Below are 19237 nucleotides of genomic sequence, written 5' to 3'. Positions count from 1 at the left end.
TATCGTAATACCACTATATCTACGACCTAGAGATAAAATTAAATGAACAAATTTTTAAAATAATTTTACAATTTAATGTTCNATATATTTAATTATAGTTAATTTCGTGGATTAATTTTTAAATTTGTAAGTATTAATATTTAAGATGAAAACATTTTAAAGTAAAATTTGTTATTATTTTGTTAAATGTAATTTATATTAAAATATATAAATTGATAATGATCAAAAATGATTAAGGAAAATGTTTATATTTTACAGCCTACTGACTTAGATAGATTAAATATCATTCATATCTCTGGTACAAAAGGCAAAGGATCTACGTGTGCTTTTACGGAAAGTATGTTACGTCATCGAGGAGTTAAAACGGGTTTCTACAGGTAACGTATTACGATAGAATAAAATGTAATTTATATAAAACTTTTATCAGTTTGTAAACAAAGAAAATCAAAGTTTTATTTATTTTCATTTTTTGTTTTCCAAAGATAAAACTTTTATTTCTACAGTTCTCCTCATTTAGTTGCTGTTAGAGAAAGAATTCGAATAAATGGAAAACCTCTGTGTAAAGAAATGTTTACGTCATATTTTTGGGAGGTTTATAACAAATTAAAATTACAAGTATGTTATTTGTATTAAAGTTTTTATTATTTTTTAGTTTAGTCAAATAATAATTTAACAATTAATTTTTAAATGTTTCTGAAACTATATAAATTTTAATTTGTACATAGTAATTGTATTATTCTGCCAAATATTTTTATTAAAAAATTGCCCTAAATTTTATTAAAACCTTCAAGATTGTTTTTATTTTTAACATCTACATAAACTGGACATGTATAAGTGATAATTACACACCTTTAAAAACCTTAAAATTCCAGTAAATAACTTTAATAGACCTGAAGGCAATGTTATTTACTGAATTTTAAAGTTTTTAAAGATGTGTTTAATTAATTACACACCTGTAAAAACTTTAAATTCAGTAAATTAAGATTGTTGTTAAAGAGAAACAATATTTAAACAACGTAATTATAATAATAGTGACTCATTACACTGTCAACTTATAATAGTTTCACAGTGTCATTCACTATGTAATGCTATGCAAATATTAGTTGTATGATGCATTTGTCTATTTATTCTAAGCAGTTGTAATTAGAAAGTGGGAGTTTTAACTATTTCTTTCAAACATTTGTATTATAATATTTATTTCACTGTACTAATTAATTTAATTTTCCTACTTTTTATACTTTTTTCTAATTCTTTCGTATCATTTTTAGCAGTTACAATAGAAGTGCAACTATATGATCAATGTTTACCTAACTGTAAAGTTAGCCAAACATTGATAATATGGTTACACTTCTGCTATAACTGCTTGTTAATTGCTACTCTGTATTTTCAAAGCAATGTTAATTACTTCAAACAAGCTGTTTGAAGTAATCTACAATGTACAGAAAATAAGAAATGAATAAAACTGTTTTCTTTGTATATGTTATAGTGAAATAGGTAAATAAACTTTACAAGTGTGACTTTACAATACTATTTTACATACATTCTGTCATATGATGAGCAGTCAGCTAGTTACTTATAATTAATAATTGCTTAATCGTAACTTATTAGAAATAACTTCTCTTTGTTCTGTTATATGTATCTTTCATACTCTTAGTTTCTTTATATTTACTTAGAAATTGATTTGAAATTATAGATTAGCCAAAGTTTTAAAACTTGGGGCAAATGCATTATAATATTTTGAATCATTGCTAATGCTTCTAAACTATATTTTGATATAAAACAACAAAGTTTTTGCAAATCATGGATATGAATTGCTGGATTTTTGAGCCATGTTTATACTAGATTTCAATTAATTAAATTGTAAAATTTATAATTCCATAATTTTTTGGCTCTTATTACTGCTTTTCATAAATCTTTGTTTATTTTAAATGAATTTATATCTACTCTCTTGGTTTTGTCTTAATGCCAGAAATTAAATCAGTTTATTATTGTAATTATGTTATGTTCTGGTTGGAAGCATTATTGTGTATGTATCAATTAATCAATCAATGTTTATTAACGTAATAGGCAATAGCCTGTTACAAGGGGGATGTTTATACCATTTTAGAAGTTTACATAAATTAACTTTTCGATGAACATTTGCCTTCCGTCTGTTACAATCGAGGTGGTTGGATTTCACAATTTCTTGATTATGTCCATTTCTTGATTATGATTTCTTGTATTATTGTGTATGTACCAGAGAACCATATTTATCTGCAAATCCTATTAAATAACAAATATGTATTCCTATAATAGATTGACCTTTGACTTGAGTGTTGCTTTTTAAATTACTAAAAAAGTTAATTTTGTGGATATGGTGCTGTTAGCCAGTTTGTTAAAATTATAGTTTTAATTTTTACATTTCTTATAAGGATCTATTGATCTTATACCTTTTTTCTAATATTTAAAAACCTGTTTTATGGTCATTATATTTCTTTTGCATTTGGTCAAATTTTTAAAAATTGACAAAAAGATCATTAATAATTTTTATTAGTTTTAATGTTTTTAATATTAGTATTAGTTTTTAATAGTTTTAGATTATTAATAATGTTTATAAGAAGTGATTGATTTTTTAAACTTACATTCTTTTGTTTAAAAAAATTTTTGTTTGATGTATCATTCTACAAAAATTTTTTTGCCTGGTGAAGATGGTAATGCTCATTGAAATAACTTGTGTACACATTTTTATTTTTATTAAAGAATCTTAACATGAAAAGACGGCTATTTTTTTATTTTCGGTTAAATTTTTGTGATAATTATTTTTATTATGGTCAGTGACATTTTTAACTTGTTTTTCAGGAAAAGGCTGAAGAAGTATCCATGCCACCTTATTTTATGTTTTTAACAATAATGGCATTTTATGTGTTTCTTCAAGAAAAGGTAAGAATATAGTATAAATTTTAGTAAACATTATGTAACTAATTAAAAAATATTAACATTATGTCAAATTGTTGGGTTATATCAGACTATATTAATGATACTATTATAATTAAATATGAAGTAACTGTTTGGTATTAGTATAAAAATCAGGTTAATTGATGTTTATATTTGTAAATATTGGTTATTAACATATTGGTTTATTCAAATTTTTATGGATATGTACATCTTGGATTGTTCAAGGATTAGGCAATTATGCCTGCTTTGGCTTTAAAAGTCATTTAACCTCTTTCCGGTTTAGATACATACACATCTATATAATTTATCTGATTTTCAGGTGAATTATATAAACTTAATACATGAGTAATAAGTTCATAAAAATTTTTTTACATATATAGTTAGTACCTGATTTACAACCAACTTTACTTAACAACAGTCAAAACTAGTGCATAAAAACTATTTCTGACTTCAAACGGTCAGTCACGCTAACAATACTGTGAGATCGGGGTCGGTAAAACCTTGCCCACTTGTCTAGGATGGCTTCAGAAGGTTTATCTAAACTTTTGGGAGACTAAAGTTCAGGAGATCTCTTTCTCTGTCAATCCTGACACCAGTTAGATTGATTATTTTTATATTGCATTCTAACTCTCAATTCCTGTAGTGACTAAATACAGTGGGTGATTTGTTAACAAATAGTTCAGACTATGAACAAATTTGACAATGAACACTTCTGTGAAAGATTTTTATGTTCTGACAACGAACACTTCACAGAACAAGCACAAAAAGAAGCAATGTAAAATAATGAATACTGATTGGTTTTCTCTTGTTTTCAGGTAACAATTCGAAACCTTTCAGAGCACAGTAGACATTTACATCCACAATCAACCCAATACCGATCGGATAGAATTCTTCCAAACTTTGAAACTCTCTATTGTAATTCCAGCTTTTTGTTTACCTTTCTGACAAATAATTTTTTATAGTCTTTGTGAGACTATCGGGCACTTGTTAAGTTTTGTGACAGTTTTTATTTTCTAAAGGTGAGAGTTTAACTGTCCTATCGGATATTTGTTAACGTTTTAACACCAAAATTTTGAATTTCATTCAGGCCTCACATTTACATAATTCTTGTGTGCTAGTTGCTTTCTGTTCTCCAAATCTTTGTGAATGCCTTTCTGAACTTTTTATTTCAAAAAGAAATTGATAATATTATGGAGCCTAAAAAGAGTGGAGTTTCAAGAACCATGCTCACTATAGAAACCAAGCAAGAGATAATAGCCAAGGTAAAGAGTGGGCAGAAGATGTCTGATGTTGCTAGGCAGTATGGCTTAAACAGGTCTATAGTAGGCACAATCTTAGCTAAGAAAGATATAATCAAGAAGACTCAAGGAGCTAAAGGAGTAACGAAAATCACATCTGAGAAACAAAGATATGCTATCCATGAAAAAAATGGAGAGATTGCTTTTAATTTACATAAAAGAAATGGAAATGAAAAGAGATGTAATTAGTATGACTATCATTCAAAAGAAAGCTAGAGAAATTTTTGGAGAACTGAATCCACAAATTCCACATTCGTCACATGAAGTGATAGAATTCTAGGTATTTTGAAACATGTTAGTTCTCCTCAAAGTTTTCTTTCCAAAACATTTTTAATGTTTTGGAAAGAAAACTTCGATATTGTTGAAGCTATCTGACTCATTCAAAAAGCATGGTCAGACAACTCATTTAAAAGGCGTGGTCAGAAGTAATTCAATGAGAGTTGGATTCTGCTTGGCGAAAGCTGTGTCCCTCCTGCATTCAATGAGATGGAGATGATGTCCCTGAAATTATGGATGAAATTGTGACAACTGCTAGAGATTTCGAATTGAAGGTGAATGAAGATGACATTGGATAGTTCATAATGGAATCTGAAACTGATCTGACATCAGAAGAACCCCAAGAACTCTTGAATGAAGAACAAAGAATCTCGCAAGATGTGCTTTCTTCTGAAAAAGAGAAAGATGAAAGGACCAATGCAGACATCTGCTATTAACACATTGACTGCCGCCTGTAATATGATATTTTGCATATTTATCGGCCACAATGAGAAAATTTGATATTTAATATTTTATTATAATGTAAATAGAAGGGTCGTTATATAACAGTCAATAGAGTGAAGATAAAAAAAATATATGAACGACAACTGGCAGTCATATGGCCTTGAACCGGAGACTATAAGACCACCGGCTATTTATATTAAAAACCCGCTGTAATTACATGTGCTCACCTAATTAAAAGGTTTTACATCTATGTGTTAAAAGTATTTTACAATTTGTTTGGACTGCACATGTTTTTTTCTGTAAATATATATTATTTCGCACTTATATACTTTGATTTTTGTTTTGTAATATTATTTGTATTATATGCAATAAAAGAGAATAATTAAACTAGTATTCGATATTTTTTTCCTTTTTTTTTAACTATTTACTATTAAAAAAACACTATCAGATATAAAATAGATTTTTATTAAAAAAAACACTACAACTGCCGGTCGTCGAACCACTTCATGAGGCCATACGACAGCCAGCGACTAGAGCCAACTTTATAGATGTCCACGAGAGGCCACCACTAGGATGTAAAACAATGTCTTACGAAGCCAGGATAATTTAACCTTGAGTGAAATCTACATTGGTTATAGCGACGTCGGGTGGTCGGATGGCTCTATATGGCCCTAACTAGTACGACCACTGGCGCGTCGGATGGCAGTTAATAAAATATCATAATGAAGTACAGTCAACCCCCCTATAAGATCATAGATACGTTCCATTTTTTAGGAATCCGATTTCTTACGAGTCGTTCCAATCACAGCCTGACACGTGTAAAGTTTACGGACTACGGCTGATTGAAAGGTTTTCTTCCATAAAATTAATCGATTCTAGACTAATCCGACTCAACATTTTTAAAATACGTATATTTTTTTTGGAAATAATCAGTATAAACTACGCTATAAATAAAAAATTGTGGGATTACTTACCGAGTGTCACCATTCGACATCGCCATTGCTCAACATTGTTTTTATCGCGGAACAGCTCAGCAAACGCAGCCGATTTCTAATAACTTATTTTTCTGCGAAAACTTCCTTGAACTTTGAAGACATCATTAATATAAATAATTTTAATCGCCGTTGAATAAGAAATGTTTCTTTCACAAGAAATGTATAAAATTACAGTACTGTATTAGACTTACGGTAGCTAATTTACATACTGTACAGACGATAGTTAGCGTAAAATCTCTGTAGCGTGGCGCCACGCGGCGGAAAAAATATATATAATTATAATAAAGTTACAATAAATTAAGTTAATATATAATTATATATACTTAATATATAATTATATTTACAGTACCTAATTTATATATAATTAATATATAATTATATGTACAGTACCTAATTTATATATAATACTGTACAGACGATAGTAATCGCTCCGTAGCGCCACGCTACGGACGGCAGGAAAGTAGTTCGGCTGCCCGATGACATTTTACATAATTATAGGAGTTTTTTACCGGTTTTTATGGATACCGTCACAATTTTTTCGCAGTTTTATAGGAATCGTAATTATAGGGGGGGTTGACTGTATTAATTAAAATACCAGTATGATTTAAAACACTAAATATTGGTTTGAAGATCAATACACATAAACACATTCTGTATTGTATTACAATACCCCAAAACATTAACTGATTACAATATACATCAGTGTTTCTCAACCTCTAACGAATCATCGCCCCCTTCAACGTGGTATCGCCCCCTTCAATAAAACCATTACCTATTATCGCCCCCTTCACTTTAAAATTCCGATGCCAAGGGCCAAGACTAACGCCAAAGTCGTACTGAATTGAATAGACTAGTGACTAGTATAATGTTATTTGTTTAATTATTGCACGATATAACGAATAAAATATCTAATTATTCTTAATATAATATTTTACTATATTGCCCAGAAAATTGTTTTTTGCCCCCAAAATGTAAATTGTTACTAATCGCTCCCTCAACATGGAAAAACGCCCACATGGGGGCGATATCGCCCCCGTTGAGAAACACTGATATACATTTATATGCAATATCATTATACTTTATATAGACCTTAGGAAACTTAACTCATTATCACTATTATTTTTTATGTTCAATTTATGCTGAAAGTTCTGTATTAAGGGGCTACTGATATTTTAATATTTTATTGTCTAAAGACAATAAAATACTAAAAAAATTATCTATATTTGCAAATCTTTGAAAATCAATTTGTTGATTTTCTACAAATTTACATACCTTTTAAAAATTCATAGAAAATTAATGATTTTGATTTTCAAATTCTAAACTATACAGAAATAGAAAAATTAAATTGAATTTTAATGAAAAAACTGTGTGGTTATATCTGCTTTCTTTTTCAAGAACTTTTGGAAAAGGATTTTTCCATAGAAAAAGCATTAAATTTTTAATACTTCTTTTATCTGCTGGAGATAACATGCCTACCTCAAGAATTTACAATCAGCCATAATGAAAAACTTTTTAAAGGAATTATTGCTGTATAATTTCTCTTACTTTTGGTGTGATTACCATTCTATTTATAAAAATAAAGAAAATGGTAAACATAGTGTTTTAATAAATTCAAATTAAAATTATACATGCATAATCATATATGTAATGTTTGTATGTGCATGGTAGACAGAAATTTAAATATATAATTAAATAAATATTTGGCTGTTTGAATAATAATAGAACTAAATCTTTGAGATTTATTCTCGGTGGATAATATATTTAATTGAGATGTTTATTAAAAGAATTAGAAACTTTTACAATCTTAACAAAATAGTATAAAAAAATATATGTATTGATGTATCAAAATATTCAGGTCTTTCTAAAATTTGTTCTAGAAAGATTCTCAGAAGTTTTATCTTAAATATTTTATCTATATTATCAAATTTCTTTTAATTACTCTGCCAATTGGAAAAATTTGATTAACTGATTAGCTTCATTTCATTCATTTTTGAAGATTATTTTCTAATTGCTATAACACTATATTAAAAAATTAAAAACTGATAATTTTTATGTCAGAAATATTTTATTATAGAATATATAATATGATTCAATGCTCTACAGCAGTGATTTTCAACTAGTATGCCACGAGAAGATTGTAGTTGTATTGTGAAAAGTTTCGAAGGTTATTAAATAGATTATTTCTGAAAGAAGCCCAAGAACAATAAGTGTACTGTCAAAATTAAAATCTCTTTAAATTGATTATACGAGTTTTTCATTGTTATAAGATATAAATTTATACATAATGTAGTAAAAAATATATATTCATAACACTGGGTTATTTCATTTAAAATAAAATTTTTTAAAATCAAAAATATATCTATAATTTCCATATTTAGGTCAAATTATTTTAACTTAGAAATAACAAGATATTGGGCAGGTTTCGAAAGGCAATTGTCATGCCACTTTTAAATGTAAATTAAGTCTTAATGTTAATTGCTTTTCTCAGATATCTCGTTAAATGTTCAATTATGATAAACTGAAAAATAAATAATAATTAAAATTCTTAAAAAGTCTTATTTATTAGAAATATAATAAATTGCAAGTATAGAAATAAGCACATAATTGTAAAATAATAACAGAAAATATTATTAAAATCACCGTATTTATTATTTGAATATGTGTATGTTAACTTTACTTTAAATGTAACTATAGTAAAGTGGATTCATAATGATAAAGTAGTAATAAATAGAATGAGATGAATAATTTTTTCTAATATTGTATTTAAGTACCCAGGTGTTAATTTTAAATCTAAAAGTTCTAAAATTCTAGATGATTGCTTTGTGTGTGCTATTTTTCTTTATTGATAAAAGGGTGGACAATTAAAGAAGTTTGCCAACCAATGCTTTAAAGCACTAAAAATAATAATGTTATTCTTCTTCAAAATAAACAGTTAGTATGAAACAGTCAGTTTTTAAATATTGATTCAATAATACTGTTTTGGTTTTATTTACTAAATAAATTGGTACTTATCATATTACAATGCTAATTGATGATTAACAAAATGAAGTAAGATGACTGATGACGTACATACAATAAACAGTACTGGCTCTAGGCTTCTCTGCATACTAAGCAAGAAGTTTGGTACAATCTGGGCTTGCTAATTAATGTATAAATAGTGAAAATTTTATATCCATTTTCTCGCAGCACCCTATGCGTCCAACAATTTGATTGTACCTAGAGCCGATACTGACAATAAATAAAAGATTCGTGTATTGTTTATAATAATCTAATTGATTCAACAAAGTTAATGAAAAATTGTCCAAAAACAAAATATATAAACAAATAATTATTCTTTATTAATTATAATTAAAATGTTTGAGTTAAATAAATAAATAAAACTACAATTTAAATTTGTCATAATGAAGATTACAGATTATATTTGAAAATTTTTATCAATTGCAAATATAAAATCATTATTATTTTTGATAATTCCAATGTTTTATATTTTTAAATAGGTAGACGTTGCTATTATAGAAGTTGGCGTTGGTGGTTTATATGACAACACAAACATTGTGAGGTATTTATATTTTAAATATTTTTTCAAGTAAAGTTTTATAACAAAATAAGGGCTGGATTCACAAAAGTGTTGTTAATAACAATGTCATATGTTAATGATATTGTTAAAATTGACAGTTTAATGACTTGTAATAGATGACATTCACAAAAGGCATTGTAGAATATCTTACTGATAATGATGAAGTAACTAGCACCTTGTATCAGGAATGTTGAAACATTGGCTATAACAGAAAGGATGATAATCTATTGGCATATCATCATATCTGACTATAGCCAATAAGAAATTAAAAGTTACTTTACTCTTCATAATTTTAGAATTTGTTGAGTGATTGTAAGCATGGAAGAAGGGCAATGATACAAAATATTAGAGTTAACTTTTGTGTGTATTTTTTTTTAATTATGTCATAATATAATGAATCAAAGCAGTTCTAAGTACAGAATGTAGTCTATGGCTACCAAGTATAGTTAGATTTCATTGTAATTTACTATAAATTATTATATCTTGAATTAAGAAATTATAGAAATAAAGAAATTATAATATGAATTTACATATTAATTTTAATGAAATAAGACTCAAAATGTTTTGATAAAGCATAATATATGTTATAGTTTGATTATGCCATTATAAACGTGTTGAAAAATCATAAAAGAAATAAAAGTAGTGCAAATAACATTCATCATTGATAAGAAAGGTAATGTACTTTCATTCAATCTTGTGTAAAAATTATATATATAATTACTCTAGATATTGTCACTTGATTAATCCCCTAAAATGGATGTCACTATGAAAAGTTATAAGACAAAACATGAATATCCACTTGAATGGCACATGTCCAGTCTTGAATGGCATACAATTAGGGATTGAAATCCAGCTGGATTTTTGCTGGACCAACATCATTCCAGATGGATCCAGTGCGGATCCAGCTGGAATGATGCGCGGATGTTTTTGGTGCAATAAATTGTTATCTATCTATCCAGAAATTTATGGGTTTTTTTTAAAGAAATAAAACATTTTTTAAATACTTAAGAAACTTTTATTATTTAGACTGGTCACTATAAATCAGTAAAACTTCTTACACATTTAGGTAGTAAACTTAACTTTGGTTCGGTTTAACACTTGAGATAGAGATAATTAACTTTAAATGTTTAGTTAGATTATAATTATAATGTAATCTTTAAGTTAAATAATAGCAAAGGTAATTCTACTAATTAATTTATATTAATATATTATATTATAATAATGTAAGGACGGATAATCAGTGGCTAAGTGGCTATTAGTCTTATCAGTTTCTTATATAGGCTCTACATATCAGTCTGTAGTTATTTATAAGTAATTTAATTATTAGTGTTAGTAAAGTAGTGAGTAAGTAATTAGTAGTAGTCTAGTAGTTAGTTATTATTATCACAATCATGAATCACATACTTTCATATCATCATATATCTAAGATATTGATACTCATTAATATATATCTAAGATACTGATACTCATTAATTCAATAAACTATTTAACTGACTAGGTAGTCTCAGTTTCTTACTAATTTTAACAATAAAATTGCCTAGTCTAGCCCACTAACCACTTATAGAATAAAAGTTAAAAACTCTTACTTAATAGAATTAGAGTAGAAGTTATAAAATATTAGTCTTGTCTTGAATAAAGTATTTTAAAGGATTAAATAAAATTAAATCAATCACTTCTGTTATTTTTTTGACTTTTCTAAAAGTAGGATCTCAAGAAACATGGTATTGATGGTGTTGTCTCCCACCTACTTCTTAATGAACTGCATATATATCCCATTGCCTCTAACTTTAGGTAGTGGCAGTGGGAATAGAAGGCCTTTTCTGCCTCTATGCTAGTTGGTTTCAGTGTCATTAAATAATGATAAATCAAACATAAGTTTTCACCTATGACTCCCTCACTTTCCTAAACAGACATTTCCTTTTTTAATAACTTATCATAATCCTTCTCAGTACTAGTTTCTTTCCATTTTATGAAGTTTTCTTTCTCACACTTTAGTTGGGTCTCTAATTCTTGTTCCAAAGTGAAATTCAGGGAATCAGGGTTATCTAGATTTCCATTTTCATAATATCCTTTGCCATTGCTGCTGGTTCCACTACATATGTATTTACATGATTCAGCATATTTTTCATCTCCTTGCACATTACATTTTTTCAGCATGTGAAAAATAAAGCTTTCTAACTTTTTGATCATACTTCTTCGGGTTCTGTATGTAAATCAGCATCCTTGTGACCTTGGTAAGATGCCGTTCTCTGATTCTTTTGTGTCCTGGCTTTTTAGTTTATCTAAGACAAATTTAAGGGTTGTGTCAGCAGTTATCAAACTTGACTCTTCTGCAGAGAACTTCTATGGCCGGTTTAAACTGCGATCGTTCCGTCACGTGATTCATTGACGTCACAACTGACCGTAAATTAGAATTTGCACCAGGACTAGGATAGGAATTACTTATTTTATTTAGCGTGAAGACACTTTATTTAGCGAGAGTGGAAAGTCAACTGGCAATTAGATCAGCAGAGGTAAAAGGGCAGGCGATGTGGTATAGAGAGGGGGTATAGCACGTGCCACACTGAACAGAAATGTCGCTCTTGTTGCCAAGTGATAGTGCACATAGCAAAACGGCAAGGCCGACAACGTAGACTTTTGTGCCATTATTTAGAAAGTTAATTGAGTATTTGCAGATCCGCAGCGCTGGATCCAACAGGCCGAAAAATGTGCTGGATCCAGCTGGATTGCTGGATGAGGGATCCAGCAATTGCAATCCCTATATACAATGTGTACTTAATTATATTCAAAAATAATTTTGCAATATATTTAAGTTACATTTTGTATTTTAAAGGTATACTTATTCTTATGGGTTGAATATTTTAAATTTAAACAGTAATGTCATATGCATTTAACATTCTGTTGTGGAATTTCAAAAACATATTTTTTGAATATCTTAAATCAACTCTTGCTGGAAAAGTGTGAAAGGTATTGTTTTGAAATATAAGATATGTCTGTATGTTTAACTTTTTATAAAGTTTTAATATGAGAAAAGAGTGAAACATTAAACTTAGAAAGAAATATTGTCTAGTAATGTTCATCTTTACATTAAATTTCCATTAAATTTCATTTATGGAATAAATGAAATTTAATGGAAATTTAATGTAAAGATTAATGGAAATTTAATGCAATTTAATAAACAACAAAAATTATGGATTATTTTTTCAGATTGCCTGTTGTGACTGGGGTTACGTCTCTCGGTTATGATCACGTTGCCATACTTGGAAAGACTATTGAAGAAATAGCTTGGCAAAAAGCTGGGATATTTAAAACAGGAGTTCCTGCCTTTACTGTTTCACAACCCCAAGAAGCTATGAAAGTTTTACAGAAGAAGGCCTCTGAGATTAATGTAAAATATATTTTATTACTAAATTGACTGACTGGTTTTTGTATTTTATTTATTTTCTTTTTACATTTAACAGCAGCTAAATATAAGTAAAAGTCTTATAAATAAAAGAAAATTTAACTAAATCTTTAAATCTATGTGATCCTTGTATATACAGTAATACCTAGACTTATGCTACCCCGACTCACGCAAACCCGGAGTTACGCAATTTTCAAATCTCATCGATTCGTCTTTTGTTTGAGCACCACGCAACTCTCGATTACTCACTCCCCCCGCACTATTGTTCAGCTTACGTGTTAGGACGTGTCGCACGGAATCGACATATAGCTACAATTTATTTTGTGTTATTTATTTCTGTGTTTGTTATATCTACGGAGACTCGAGAGATTCTACTATGTCATCTAAACGAAGTAGAACTGATTCTTCTGCATCAAACAAGAAAAGAAAAACTTTATCTTTGGAATGTAAAGTTAACATTATTAAAGACTTCGATACAAAATGAAAATTTGTGAATTGGCAAAGGAGTTTGATCTCCTAAAATCGACGGTCAGAACAATTATAAAAGGTAAAGAAAAAATTCTTGTAGTTGTAAAAAAATGCTCAATCTTTAAATTCAAGCATCATTCGTAAACGTCACGGTATTATTCCTGAGATGGAAACAATGTTAAAATTATGGTGTGATAATCAAGTAAATGTGAAAAATTGTATAATAATATAATTTGTTATACATATGTATTATCTAAGATTTTATTAAACATTTTTTCTAAATTGTTTTCTTATTAAAAATTAAAATCCCAATTAAAAATTATTTGTATGTATTTATATGCGAAATTATACTCCTACTTACAGTTATCGCTCGGTCCCACCTATCGTGTAAGTTCGGGGTGTTACTGTATATATATATATATAAGTTAAGTTAAGCTACAAATAAAACACATATAAATTTATATTGTGTATTTTGTAATTTGTTAGAAATATTTCTAATCAATATTTTTAAATTTAATTTTTGTACATTTTACTTATGCATATTAATAAATTGTATTATGTATTTAATTTTTTTGATAGTGTTCTCTACATGTTGTACCTCCTCTTTCTACTTATGAATGGGAAAAAGTTGTGAAGTTAGGAATTCCGGGTGATGTCCAAACAACAAATGCTTCTTTAGCATTGCAATTATGTCAAAGTTGGATTAATCAGAGAAAACAAGGTAGACATTAATACTTTTGTCTTAGTGTGTACATTTATGAATTAAATATTATTTTCATGAAAGTCATTTTCAGTTGATAAACATAAATATTAAAAATGTATAAAGATGTTTATTCTCAATATACATGTATCTGGATAAAATAATGCTCAATAAATTTGACATTTATTGAACATAATACAGTTAATCATGAAATATCTGCATTCTCTGATCTGAATATATTTAAAAAATTGAAGATGACTTGAATAATTTTTTCAAAATTATTATGTTCATACCATTATGTTTTTACATTCAAAAACTTCACCTTATCTATTTTCTTTCTAAGAGAAGGTTTTCTTGCCTGCTATTTAATATTTAATTTTGTTTCTAGTTATTTCTAGTTACATGATGATTTCAGAATACTCATTTGGATTATTTCTATCCATAAATTTTAAGATTGTAGAAATGTAAGATTGATAAATAAACCTATGAGAAATGATACCAAAATATTAAAAGTTTGTTTTTTAGCAGTGTCATAGGATTTGTATATAAGTGAATAAAAACAAACTCTTTTGTTATCCTTTTAGATGAAAGTCAATTAAAACAAATTAATTTAAACCATTAAAATGTTTTTTTTTTTTGTAAATTTTTGTCCGATGGAGATAATTATGATTAATTCTTCTGAAGACAAAATCCTTTCCAAAAAATAGGAGCCACCATTTATTAACTTTGTGTTCCAGACATTACACTTTTGGCAACTGACCTTTTCTTTTAGGCTACTGGCCGCCAAACAGTTAAAAATATAAACATTTTTAACTGGATATTTTTGTTTTTTAAAGGACTGTTTGGCAGCCAGTAGCCTAAAAGAAAAGGTCAGTCGCCAAAAGTGTAATGTCTGGAACACAAAGTTAATAAATGGTGGTTCCTATTTTTTGGAAAGGATTTTGTCTTCAAAAGAATTAATCATTAAAAATTCATTAAAATGTTTTTTTGGTTATAAATAATAATTACAGAAGAATAAAATTAATCTTGGATAAAATTAATGATAAGAATAGAACATTCTTAAAATTAACAACATTTTGTTTTTGGACTTATACTTGTTATTCAAAATGAAAATTCTTGAATTTCAAATGAAATAAATTAAGTACAATGGTTTAAAACAAAAACACCCTAAAATTTTGGCTATAGGCCATCTTGTGTATTAGCTGCAAAAGCAAAAGTTGTAAAAGAATGTTGATTTTCTGTTGGATAAGATACTCTCACATATAGGATGTAGTGTATAGCCAAGGTTTTAGTGTATGATTTCAGAATAAAGACCAATAGGAAACGAACAACATCAAGAATAACATTTATGTAAATCTCACTGGGCTATGTACTAAAGTTAATTGTATGTCACTTTGTTGATCATTTTTGCCAGTTTTCACTAATGCTTTAAAATTATTTTTACTGGTACTGTATATCACAGAGAAAGAAGATGTGATCAGACTATGCATACTTAATTTTATTTCATATCAGTTAGATTTTGTAAAATACAAATGTGGCAACTTTTTGGCAATTTTTAGCTTCTTTTGAAGCACTTTTGGTAACTGCTGATTGAAAATATCTGGCAACTTTATCCTTCACACACGTAATTGGTTCATTATGTTTCTTACATTTATTATGTATTAGTTGTCCTTGTATATAGGTTGCATGCAATGAATTTTACAAATGCAACGTTTTTATAGATTACAGCCTGTAACCAAGGATTTAGGATGTATAAAATATACTTTTATGTATATACAAAGTCAAACTTGGTTAACTCAATTTTCAAGGAAAGTGCAAAATAATTTCAATTAAACAATTTTATTGATAATTATTAAGTAATACAGATAAAATGTAATTAATTTGGTTGTCACATTTTCTTATAAACTTAATTCACACTGAGAGTGAATCAGAGGGAATAACACATCATATATGATGTTGTTTCTGGAAAATTTTACCATTTTGCAAATCACTCAGAAGTTCAGAACTGTTGAACTTTATCACTAACCAAAACATTTTGCTACTTATCACAGTGCCATTTGTTGTTGGGTATTCTTATTGGTTTTAAAGATGGTTACAAAATCATCATACAACAGAGTAGACATCAAAATTGGCATATTCTTTAAATTCACACTTTTAAATATTTCTCTCAACCAACATCATTTTCTTTAACATATCTTTCATTTTCTGTAACAAGTAAGCAATAACCCTCCAGCTGCCATATAACATGTTATATTGCAGCTGGAGGGTTATTGCTATGTATTTGATCATTTGATGTGGATGTTTATTCAATTTATGAGTTCTATAATGGCTTTTCTTTTCCGCTAGACTTATCCGTAATGGATCCGGATGGTGTAATAAGTCTAGCGGAAAAGAAAAGCCATCATAGAGCTCAAAAATTAAATACAGGTATACCTCGCCTTACGTCGGTAATTGGTTCCAGGAAAACGACTTAAGTCGAAAAATGACGTATGTCGAATTTACTTGTCTCCGAATGTACTTGTCACTAGGCTAAACCATAAATTACTATTTCCAGTTCTGTATTTTATTTATTAATGCATTTTTAATAATATATGGTTAATAAAAACGTATTTTAAGCTTATAAACAAATAAATTTTAGTTTTTAATAGAGTACAGAAAAAAGTAATCTAAATTTACGAATGCATGTACTGTACTGTAAATACAGTACATACTTGTAAATGTGTATATTTTAATATGATTTTATGTGCTTTAAACGCTTTTCTAGTGATATTACGACTTCAATATTTGTGGCGGACGGACGTAAAGTCGAATAAAATGACTTAAACTTGATTTTTATTTTTTCGTATACTTTTTTGACAAACGACATATAATCGGGAACGACGTAACTCGAAACGACGTAAGTTGAGGTATACCTGTACAAGACTAGACAAGAAGCATATTACAGAACTCAATGGATGTTTATATTTAAGTATCCAATAGTGGTTAAAAACAGAATGTCAGAAGTATTTTGTTTTTACTGATGATGTTTCTCTCTTGCTTGTAAATGTTGGCTGCTCAAAATTTGAAATCACTTTCTGCAGTCCATACTAGTTTTGTATCTGTTTTTCACTTTTCAAATTTGCTTTTTGCTAGTTGCTCAGTATGAACTAAGCTACTCCAGCTTCAAATTATCCCAAAAATTAGAAAAAAAAATTCAAATTAAACAGGTAATTTTTACATTACATTTATTGAGAAACTCAAGGAAAATTTGTAGAATTCAAATTATTCAAAAATTCGAATTAACCAAGTTTGAACTTATAACAGAAATTATATAATAATGAAATTTAAGTGAAATAAATTTAAATAAAAAGTATTATTATTTTAATTTAGATTCCTCACAGAAGAAAGCATCTACTATCTTTCCATTGAATTTTGGTGCAGATAATCATTATTTGCCTCCTCCATTAGCTTTGCCATTTTCAATCAGTACAAAATTTGCAGAAGGTAAATTGTATTATGTAATTATTCAGTAATTCGTATGTAGTTTCAAGAGTTAATTTTCAGAAAGTATCGTGAATGCTGAATATGTAAATAATTACTTTTATAATGTATGGGAAAAAATAATCTTGATTTCTCGGCATCAAGATTTAGTTATTTTTTAGAATATTTGAATTGTCATTTTAATTCAAATATGGTAGAAAACTAATCTTTTTGACTTTATATTTAGATAAAGTTTTTCTTTGTAATGAAAATTAATTAGTATGAAAATTTATGAGTCTATATTATAATACTAAATGAATGAAAAGAAAAAGCAAACTGCAACTAATATAATTAGAATGATGGCCAGATAGAGAAGTGATTAGGGTGTTAGCCTATTGCTGTGTGGGACCTGGAATTGAACCTGGATGGATCACCCATCAAAAAATCCTGGGTTTTTGGACCCAGGATTTTTTGGTGGGTGATCCATATGGATATATGGGCCCCATCACATTCCTCTTGGTTGCCCATTGTGGTGCGGCTGAACTCATAATGGGCTTGCTCAAAACAGCCCTCATAGTGACCATGGAGCTGAAGAGTTAATTCTTTAAGATTCTATAAAAGAATTTACAAAATTAATTTGTTTTCAAATTCAGTTTTTCAAAAATGATTATCATAAAATAATATGGAAAAAATGAAAACTTACAATTTTTCTGCATGAACTCAAAACTAATTTAAAAGAAATAAATGAACTTTATTATTGGAATTTTTTTTATAAATCAAATCAACTCATTAAATTTATGAAGATTGTGATTATATTTAAATTACACACATGCTTATATTCACACACAATTTCCATGGTGTGATTGCACAATTTGAAATTTAATGATTTTAGTTTACCAGGGTTGGAAAAATCTGATAAAATATCATTTTAAATGTTAGTTTCAATTTAATATTTGATGATATTCTTCAATACTTTATTTTAAAATTGTTTTTTTATTGATAAAATGAATATTTAGGCCTCTGCTAACTATGACATTGCAGTTATATTGCCAAATAAAAACAAAACCTTTAAATACCATTAACAGAACTTTAACGAAAACTCTGAATGTTTTTGGCCTGCCTCAGGATTTTTAATGGAACAAAATTCTAAAACGGAATGTTAGAACGATAATATTTGAAAAATCAATTTTTAAAATATCAAATGCCTCACAGTGTAAGCCAAATTCATATGATAGAGAGACTAAAAATCATAAATGTATGACCATGTCATACATATACATTTTTAAGATGTACATAGTGTCTGAGATGAATTAATATAGTTAACTTTGCCTGAATTTTTCATAAAAGTACTTCCATGCATGCAATACTGTATTGCAGTCTTTTAAAGTTAATACATTTGCCAGTCAGGCTGGCTTTATATATTTCCAAAGCATCCAGGCTATGAATATAGTCCGTATGAAAGGCCTGCCTAATTAACTTGGTGTTCTGGAAGTTTGCCTGCACATCCAGATCAGTGGCATATGTGGACAAGGCCTGTTGTTCTTAAGGTTGTATTGATGCTCATGTACACTCTTTCATATTGATCGTTTAGTTGAACAAGTATATACTAATTCCCTTCGGAATCTATCGTCCCTTTCCAGTATACAATAACACTCCTGGGGCTCTGTTTTGATCCATCTTATC

At 28.1% G+C, this 19237-nt stretch overlaps 1 protein-coding gene across 2 annotated transcripts in view; it reads left to right on the top strand.

The window, feature by feature from the left end:
• Positions 1 to 257: 257 nt before the first annotated feature.
• Positions 258 to 19237, top strand: part of LOC111614516 (folylpolyglutamate synthase, mitochondrial-like) — a 29892-nt gene continuing 10912 nt past the window's right edge. The window contains exons 1-7 of one of the 2 annotated variants that reach the window (XM_023355889.1): positions 258 to 377; positions 504 to 615; positions 2839 to 2919; positions 9445 to 9506; positions 12732 to 12912; positions 13975 to 14116; positions 17465 to 17578. In XM_023355889.1, coding sequence (XP_023211657.1) covers positions 340 to 377; positions 504 to 615; positions 2839 to 2919; positions 9445 to 9506; positions 12732 to 12912; positions 13975 to 14116; positions 17465 to 17578 — 730 coding nt within the window. In that variant the 5' untranslated portion in view covers positions 258 to 339. The remainder of the gene's footprint in view (positions 378 to 503; positions 616 to 2838; positions 2920 to 9444; positions 9507 to 12731; positions 12913 to 13974; positions 14117 to 17464; positions 17579 to 19237) is intronic. The other variant, XM_023355890.1, reaches the window with a different exon arrangement.

The sequence above is a fragment of the Centruroides sculpturatus genome, unplaced genomic scaffold, assembly GCF_000671375.1.
Source record: "Centruroides sculpturatus isolate CEXI.00-Female unplaced genomic scaffold, Cexi_2.0 scaffold2085, whole genome shotgun sequence".
In the NCBI taxonomy this organism is placed as follows: domain Eukaryota; kingdom Metazoa; phylum Arthropoda; class Arachnida; order Scorpiones; family Buthidae; genus Centruroides; species Centruroides sculpturatus.
This window is presented reverse-complemented; position numbering and strand designations above follow the sequence as displayed.